Here is a 9,623-nt window from a genome sequence, read left to right as displayed (position 1 = left end):
TTGCTGTTGAAACAACTAGCGTTATACTGTCAATGTTTATTTGGTCATGCAACTCTATCTGTATAAACCAACATACTGTATGAATTATTAAAAAAAAACTTTGGATGTCCAACTACTTTCCAAAATCATGCATTTTAGTTCTTTCAACTTTTAATATGAAAATAATCTCCGTACTTCTGTAGTGGCTCTAGTTAAAAGTAAGACATGAATTCTACTGTATGGCTTTATGGTATACTGTATGGGATGTTGCATGGTGAAGGTTATCTTTCCCTTTGTCACGATATTAAGCATCCACCTTTCTCCTTAAAGGGATTCTTGTCCTCTGGGACTCCTTTTATCAACAGATCTTCCGTCATACGGGATTCAATGTATGATTTCATTTCAGGTATTGATTTGGAAGCCTAAAAAGGAAATACAGAGTAAATACAAAACAGACCATTATATTAACCAGATGTGCAGAAAGTTAACTAAAAGGTAAACCACCCTTTTAATATTAACTTATAATACACAAAAGCCATGAATATCTTGTAAATGATATCCTTATAAACGGTGAGTTCTGATGTCATCAGTTATAAACGGTCAGTTCTGATGTCATTTCTATCACATGCAGGGCTGGGCCAAGCTATTTTGGCACCCTAGGCAAGTGCTTCATTTGGCGCCCCCCCCCCCCCACTCCAGTCACTGTCACAGCACACCTAACCCCAAAAAACATTGCCCAGTCACAGCTCAGGCACTCTCATCACTCTTACCCAACTTCAAGATAGTTACTGCATGTCTGGCCATGATAAAACCAAATAGTCAAGCCAAAACACTGCAGCTCTTGGTTCTCATACATCAAAGTAGAATTGGCAAACAATTCTAGTAGCAATTGAATGCAAGAGCACTTTTGTAATGGGTTATATTCTTCACAGATAGTTGCAACAATTTAATTATGATGTAATGAGCCTTTTGCCCATGTCCATGTGTTATTATGCATCAATGTGGAAAAATGTTAAAGCAAGAGACAACAAAATAAAAATAAAAATAATGCTTGCATGAAGAAAAATGTCACCCTTTTGCACATACTGACTGTAGAATAGCTTTAAAGTCAGATGCACAACCTTGATTTTTAAAAAAAATTCCACTCGTCCCAACCCCCCTCTGAATTTTCCCTTTGAACCGCAATACCTTTTTCCCCCCTGTGCGAGCAGCCAGCCACTCCATAAATCACCTAGAAAATCTATTCGGTGCAAGCTATACCAGAGCACCAAGTCCTGCTGCTTATCCTGCCGCCAGTGTCTTGTTGAACGATGTAAGCAGATGCTAACAGAGCATGCGCCAACTAGGGTCAGAGAGCATCGGATAAGGTACAGGCCAGAATGGAGGGGGGGAACAGAACTCAAAAGCGCAAAAGAGTAACAAATTAAATTGTCACTTCACACACCAGACAGGGTTGGGAAGGTGGGAGGCTGCCCCATCAAAATAAAATACAGTAGTTTATCATTTAAAGCCAAATAAAAAACACTGTTAAAAATTAAAAATAAAATAAAATTCCCCCTGAAAAGTGCGCCCCTCCATTATTGAGCCCTAGGCAGGTGCCTACTCTGCCTACCCCTAGTTCCGGCCCTGATCACATGACTCACTGAAACGTGTGTATTATAATAAACCCCCAGTTGCAAAATATGAGGATATTGGAAGTTACCTCTGAGTTCCATGACCTGTATAAAAAGACTCGGCCTTCGGCCTCGTGTTTTTATATGGTCATGAAACTCCTTGGTAACTTATAATATCCTTATGTTTTACAAGAGGGGGTACTTTATTCACTATATTATCTCCATACAGCGGAGACACATAATTGATAAATGGGGCTAACTTGTTGCACCTACTTCCCCATTTTAGTCATATTTTAAATGTAGTCAAGTGCAAATCAGAGGTAGAGTAGGAGGGTTTGGTACCACCAAAGAGCTCTACCATTGGACAATGTGTTATCCTCCATGACAGGGGCCCCCAACCTTTTTTACCAGTGAGTCACGTTCAGGTATAAAAACATGTGGGGAGCAACACAAGCATGAAAAAAGGTCCCAGCGATGCCAAGTAAAGCCTGTGACTGATTATTTGATTGCTCTGTGTGGTCAAAAGTTTACAGGTACAGGAGGAGTTTGGCAGTAACTTGGTTTTTATGCATCTAAAACTTCCAAGTGAGAAATGCAAAAGAAGCACCTGCTTTGAGGCCACTAAGAACAACATCCAATGGGTTGGTGAGCAACATGCTACTCATGAGCCACTATTTGGGGATCACTGTAATTTTACACTGAGGAACATTATTCTTAAATTGTTGCAATATTTGCTTCCTGTACAGGGTATCACAGAGTGGTGTCCCCCTCCCCCATCTTTACTTTTAAAAGACTCTCTTGGATCTGCTCATTTTATACCCAATCATGTTACTGACCTGTTGGCAAGTGTTGAGATGTTCCACTGCACTTGGTATAATCCAACAAGGATTTGTCAGTCCACTCTAAGTAGCATTTTTATCTTGCACTTGTTATAGTCTGGGTGAGGCAGCAATGACTAAAAGTTATGTCTCTAAGGAAATGAAAGTACATTACAGGTATGGGACCTGTTATCCAGAATGCTCGGGACCTGGGGTTTTCCAGATAAGGATCTTTCTGTAATTTGGATCTTCATACATAAAGATAATAGAAAATCATTTAACCATTAAAAAAACCAATACACTGGTTTTGTTTCCTGTAAGGATTCATTACTGTATATCTTAGTTGGTATCGAGTACAAGGTTCTGTTTATTATTCCACAGAAAAATACTATTCTAAAAGTCCCATAGGAATGAATAGAACATGGGTGAGTTTTTCTCTGGTTAAAACTCACATTTTGATAAATCTGGCCCTTAGAATTTATTTGGAATCCTGCATTGACTTTGCTGACTGCTGATATACTTTCTGATTGCAAATATATTTGTCCTGCTGCTTCCACAAAGTCTTATCCATCCAGCCTTTGGGCAAATTCACTAACCTCCGAAAATTTGCCAGCGACGGCTTTGCTCACAGCGCAACACTTCGGCAGGCGTAGATTTGGCAGGACAACGCTAATTCACTAAAATCTTAAGTTGCGTCCAGGGCGCCAAACGATGGCAAAGTTGCACTAGCGTTACTGTGCCAAGCGCAGCGAAGTTGCACTAGCGTTGCCTAATTTGCATGCGGCGGGAAGCTAAAGTTCAATGGACATATATGTTGCAGCAAATACATTACACTACACAAGCCCGGGACACATTAATAAAATAAATTTATATTGGCCTACACATGATCCCAGTGTAAAGTTTATGTGCCATTTGTTAGGAAATGTAGGGGGGAAGCAGGTTACCCCCAAATATATGCTCTTTTTCAGCCTATCACCCTGAAAAAGGAAAAGACGGTAGTGTTTTTTGGGACTTATTCAACTATTTTTTAGGAAGTCCTATCTACTCTATTGCACTTCGCCTGGTCTGAGGTGGTGAAGGCAAGTCTGGCGCAAGAGGTAACGTTCAGTAAAATCCGCATCTTAGTGAATTTGCGTAGTTACGTCCATTCACCAGAGCGTAAATTCACCAGGCGTTAGGGAGCAAAGTATCAATAGAGTATATCTCCTTCGCTAGCGAAGTTACGCCAGCGACCGCTAAGAATCGGCAAAGTACCGAAATGACGTCACACTGGTGAATTTTCGCCACGCTAGTCACTTCGCCCTGTAGTAAATTTGCCCCATTGTATTAAGCAAGCAGGTAAGACATAACTCGAATATACACATACACAGACTGATAAAAATCTTCTTTCATACGCTATTTTAATCACAGATATCCAGTTAGATGTGATCTCCCATTTTACATTTTTTCCAGGGGACCAGAAAAAACAGTGTAAAATTCTGGAAAATGTAAAATCAGGGAAATGTATTATGCATTATATATTGATGGGATGACAAAAAATGGTGTAAAAATCAGGGTATGTAAAATTGAGGTTTCACTGTACAGTGTATCTGCCTTTTTGCTGCCCAATTATTGAGTGACACCATATTCAGCAGTGCTGTACAAGAGATTATTTACTTATACAGGAAGAAATGAGGGTGGGAATGCCTAATGTTTTCGACCCCCAAATTATATATTATACCTTTAGTTCTTTAATGTTTAATGTGTCAATGCTTTCATATCTCTGTAATGTAATGGAAATGATTAGTAATAATAATGACAGGGACATTTAATGTATTTTATAAATGTTAAGTAAATTACAGCCTAATTCATTTTAGTGATCTGGTTTATTCATAAAGTGTTGGACTGAGCCCCCCCCCCCAGTCATTGGTTTTATTTCTTAGTGTCATGCCGGCCCATTTTGACCCTGTATTCATATAATTAGGCATACATTTATTATTCATATTTGAAAATTGGCCACTTATTGGCCAGGCAGGTATCATACATCAACCAATAATAATGAGATTATATGCAGCAAAACAGGATTGATATGCACATAAGCAGTGTAGGGAGATCAAGGTTGCTCTAGGTTGCCTTCATAGAGCAGTGGTATAAAACATTTTGACAAAGATGCATTCCTAAGTCTTCACACTTATAATAAATATATTGTTATTGCCATATACTGTAGGAATGTGCATATAATAGCATTGGCATAACCATTATAATGCTTCATTTTCCCCATTCTAAATGAAATCCCTTTATAGGTAACACAACAGAGAGTGAAAGGAACACTATATAATGAACTAGTAGGGGATATTGGTAGACATGTGGTCAATTCTCTATAACTGGTATAGTAGATTAAAGTCTAATTACCATTATCCTTTCAGTTTTGACCTCTTTTCTGAGCTGTTCCACTTCCATCTTTAGCAGATCTTTCTCTGTCATGTCTTGAGCCATTTATATGAAGTACTGCAGCAGGAACCAAGATACAGTAAATAGTTTATAGCTGATGTAAATGGTTTTTAAGAGCTCTTGCGGTGAAATGTAGGGACAGCTGAGAGAAAAGTAAGGTCTTCCTTATAATGCAGTGAGAACTCTGGAAATTTAGGTCCACGGGGATAAGGCTGGTGTAAACTGAGAATCCTTTGAAGCAGTTTTCATGTATTACGAGAGTGGAACTAAATAAAAGATGCCTGTGACATGGGTGTTATTGGTAGTTAGTTAGCTGGAGATACTCAGCTTGCTGTAAAATCTGAACCGTTCTACTTTGTTCCACTCAATATAAAACTACAGACAGAAGACATTTTGCTAATCCTAATCCGATAAACGGCTTTAATGTCTAACCTGATTATAGCACAGAAAGAAGGTAGTGTTTATATTTAGTTGAGGCACACAACAGTATATTTGCTGAAATTATGATTCAAAAGTTTACTTGTCTGTTTGCAAAGCAACTGTTGGAACTTGTATTATATATAGAGAAGGCTATTGGAGACATCACTGTGCATCAATAAACCATTTTCTTTCTTGAGTTTAAGGTTTATTTAGCATCCAAATCCAAAATGTACTTCTTTTCAATAATACCAACTTTTTCATTTACCCTTTCTGTTTTGTTTTGCTTTAGCAGATTATAGCAACCAAACCAGAAAATAAATAGGGCAAAATACAGTATTCAAGCTTACCTTCAGGCACAAGATTCCTATAGAAGTCAGAGGAAGAGCCCACTGCTAATAGGGAAACATAAGAAATCCCAACTGGAGTGCACCAAAACATATGTGAATAAACCAAGAGAGAATGCTATTTAGACAGGTGGGGTGCAATTGTTCAAGTGGTTGTTCACCGTCCAAACACTTTTTTTCAGCTTAGTTGTTTTCAGATTGTTCATCAGAAATACTTCTTTTTTTTTTTCCATTTGTTGGCGTTTTTTTTTTTTTTTTTTAACAGTTTCTGTCTGGCAGCTCAGTAATCTATAAACAGACGATACAGAATTGTTACAATTTGCTCCATTAGTTGACGCCTTTCTCAACAGCATCTATTTTAGAAAGACATAAGAAAAAAAAAGTGAAACTTTAAGGGGCAGATTTATCAAGGGTCGAATTTCGAAGTGTAAAATACTTCAAAATTCGACCATCGAATTGAAATACTTTGATTATCAAAGTCAAAGTATTTTTCACCGAATTTGGCCATCGAACAATCAAGTAAAATTGTTCGATTGTACGATTAAATCGTTCGAATCAAACGATTCAAACGATTTTAATGTACGATCGAACAATTTTACTTTGCTGTGTGAAGACTTAGAAAAATGGTCTAGAAGGTCCCCATAGGCTAACATAGCACTTCGGCAGGTTTAATTTGGCGAAGTATTGATGTCTAAGTTTTTTTAAAGAGACAGCACTTCTATTATCGAATGGTCGGATATTCAAACGATTTTTACTTCAAATCGAAGTAAATTCAAAGTTATAGTATCCTATTCGATGGTCGAAGTATCCAAAAAATTACTGCGAATTTTTTTTACTTGAAAATTCCCTCGAATTCACTTCAACCCTTGATAAATCTGCCCTTAAACTTCATTATTAGAAAAATGGTTACAAATAGAAGCATTTTAAAAGGTTTTTTGGTGAACTATCAGAACATCTGAACTGAAAAAATTGTTTTGGAAGGTGAACAACCCCTTTAGGGTGGGGGCACACTGGGCGATTCGGGGAGATTTAGTTGCCTGGCGACTAATCGCATCGTCTTTGCAGCGATCAATCTCCCAAACGCTTTCCTTCTGTCCTATGCCGGCTCTAATGAAAAGTCTCGGGGGTGGACCCCTTTGTCATACAGATTAGCATGCTCCCACAAAATCCTTATACCCTTGTTAATTAGCCAATTAGTGACAATCCATGTGCAAAATTCAAAATATTAAAAAAATTGAAATCATATATTTCTCATTTTTCTATTATTCTATTATTCTTCTATTAGTCCCTTGCTTTGTATAGTCCATATAAAAAAATCAATTAGCAAAAAAAGAGTGAAAAAGACATAAAAAATCACGTGAATTCCATACTCATACACAATATATAATATCAAATATAGCAATGTCCAATCACTTTCTGGAGACCATTCGGTTAATGTTCATATGTTAATTAGATCCTAAAATCAGTGTATAAATTAGTGAATAAGTTAATACATAAACAAAACCAAATGGCTTTACCAAACACTTAATACTAAATAGTGTTCAAAAATGATTGTTGAAGTTCTGTCGTGGGTAAGGGTACTATGTTTGATAGGATTTGGGTTGTCCTGCTGGCACTACATACATGCAGCGTGCAAACAATATTCTATGCACACAGCTCTGGTTAAAGTTCATTAGGATAATTCAGGCGTTTATCACATCATTGTGTACCTAGCTAACTGGGCTGAAATCAGGCATAAGTCAATCAGGTTCAACATTTGCTAGATCTCTTCTAAGCTGGTTAAAGACAAATAAGCAACCCAGTGAGGCTTCTCTAATTTTATCTCCAAATGAGGGGGGTCTGTCCTTACTGGCAGTCTGCTCACATTTTCACATCATCAAATTGTTTGTACTAAGGGTAATGGGTTTAACTTAATTGTAGTTCCATTCTGTTAACAACCACCAGCATGAACCCAATATTCACCAGCCCTATCTGTTCCTTGCAATATTTCTCACATTTGTACAAGAATGTACTAAGTTATTAAAGGGACAACATGCTTACTGGTTCTGATTCTGAAAACAACAGATGTTGCTTATGGCTTTTCTGGCTATAGCAAAGTTATGTCTGTTCAAAAGTTGCTGCTTACTAATATCAAACAAGCTTTGTACCATTTAAAAAAAATGGGCATCTTGTATTTTATTAAAGGAGAAGGAAAGGTTAAAACTAAGTAAGCCTTATCAGAAAGGTCCATCTAAATATACCAGTAAACCCCCAAAGTAGTGCTGCTCTGAGTCCCCTGTCAAAAGAAACACTGCATTTCTTTCCTTCTATTGTGTACACATGGGCTTCTGTATCAGACTTCCTGCCTTCAGCTTAAACCTCATTGCCCTGGGCAAGAGCATGCTCAGTTTGCTCCTCTTCCCCACCCCCCTCCCCTTTCTACTGTAATCTGAGCCCAGAGCAGGGAGAGAGACTCAGGCAGGAAGTGATGTCACACCATGTTAATACTGCAGCTCCTATCCTAAACAAACAGAGCGTTTCTAGAGCTGTTTACTCAGGTATGGTAAAACATTCTACAGAATAAATATAGCATTCTAGCTTGCACTATTGCAGCTAATCTATTGGCAATAAAATGCCTCCGTAGCTTTCCTTCTCCTTTAAGGTGGGTATTTAACTTTTAGTATGATGTGGACATTGATATTCAATTGATCTTTTGTTTTGTGGGTTTTTTTTAAAGTTTTTATTTATTTGTTTGTACAACAGCATATTTGCCGATGGGCACAATAAAACATTCCTTCTTTACATGTGAGTCTTAACCATCTTTTTTGCATTTGTCCGGCAGGCCGGAGTACATGTGAATGAACAAACCTTTTTGTGTGTTTTTTTTAAAATTATTTAGCTTTATTTATTTGGCTCCAATTTGAATTTTTATCAGCAAACTAGTTGCTAGGGTCCAATCTACTCTATTAAAGGAGAAGGAAAGGTACTGAAGCAGTTTATTGTCAATAGATTAGCCACAATAGTGCAAGCTATAACACTATTTATTCTGCAGAATGATTTACCATACCTGTGTAAATGGCTCTAGACACTCTCTCTGTTTGTTTAGGATAGCAGCTGCCATATTCACTTGTGGGAGGGGAGAGGAGCAAACTGAGCATGCTCAAGCCCTGCCCTGGAGGTTTATGCTGAAAACAGGAAGTCTGATACAGAAGCCCATTACTGGTGTATTTATATAGACCTTTCTGATAAAGCTTACTTAATTGTAGCCTTTCCTTCTCCTTTAAACGGTTAGTGGTATGAATGGAAGATGAGTTGGAAAGGGCCAAAATAGAAAGCAATATGTAGTCTTAAAGCTCTGGAAGAAGGGAGAAGATGAAGGTAAATAGTACAGAAAGGAACATTTAAGACCAATTGAAAAGTTGATAAGAAAAACACATTCTAAAACATGCTAAAAGTTAACTTAAATTTGAACAACCCCTTTAAATGACATTTGTTTGAAGTGTTGTGCACACAGCGCCGATCCGCGCCTTTATGCCGCCTGAGGCGGCCTTCCGTTGCCGCCCCGACCCCTCCTCACGGCGCTCACATTTTCTGCGCAGGAGGGGGTCGGGGCGCTGCACGACGCTAGTGCAGAGAGCGCAATTGCGCTCTCTGCACTAGAAGAGCCGAATTTCCGGGTTGAAAACCGGAAATTCGGCTCTTAGTTACCAGGAGCGGCATTTTTGCCGCCCCTGGTAACCAGGGGGGCGCTGCCGCCTGAGGCGAGTGTCTCAACTCGCCTCATTGGTGGAGCGCCCCTGTGTGCACATCATTCTTTAATGCCAATAATTTTAAGACCTATGGCACATTAATGTTTCACCGGCAACAGAGAAATAAGTAATACCTCCGCATTCCACCTCCGCATTCATGTGAATGGAAGCCATCTGTCACAGGTGGTTTTTGACCCAGAAATGAACAACTATGGGTTTTCAGGCCAAAAGACCATTATTAACCTCTGGTGTCTCCATACAGTATGGGGCACGTTTACTAAGGGTCAAATT

General features: G+C 38.5%; 1 protein-coding gene across 3 annotated transcripts; it reads right to left on the bottom strand.

Annotated features, from left to right (window-relative positions):
* gngt2.1.S (guanine nucleotide binding protein (G protein), gamma transducing activity polypeptide 2.1 S homeolog) lies at positions 1-5,213 on the bottom strand. 3 transcript variants are annotated; one of them, XM_041583926.1, is made up of 3 exons: positions 4,972-5,213; positions 4,802-4,933; positions 1-401 (listed from the first exon to the last, which is right to left on the bottom strand). In XM_041583926.1, exons 2-3 carry the CDS (start codon positions 4,883-4,885, stop codon positions 276-278), a joined length of 210 nt encoding a protein of 69 aa, XP_041439860.1. In that variant the 5' UTR covers positions 4,886-4,933; positions 4,972-5,213; the 3' UTR covers positions 1-275. The 3 variants fall into 3 exon arrangements, 2 of the variants coding, with proteins under 2 accessions (XP_041439860.1, XP_018104947.1); XM_018249458.2 differs by having other exon boundaries at positions 4,802-5,212; XR_005965828.1 differs by lacking the exons at positions 4,802-4,933; positions 4,972-5,213 and adding an exon at positions 1,168-1,596 and having other exon boundaries at positions 304-401.
* Positions 5,214-9,623: the final 4,410 nt, after the last annotated feature.

The sequence above is a fragment of the Xenopus laevis genome, chromosome 2S, assembly GCF_017654675.1.
Source record: "Xenopus laevis strain J_2021 chromosome 2S, Xenopus_laevis_v10.1, whole genome shotgun sequence".
NCBI lineage: Eukaryota > Metazoa > Chordata > Amphibia > Anura > Pipidae > Xenopus > Xenopus laevis.
Note: the sequence above shows the minus strand (reverse complement) of the source record. Positions and strands in the feature narration are given on the sequence as shown.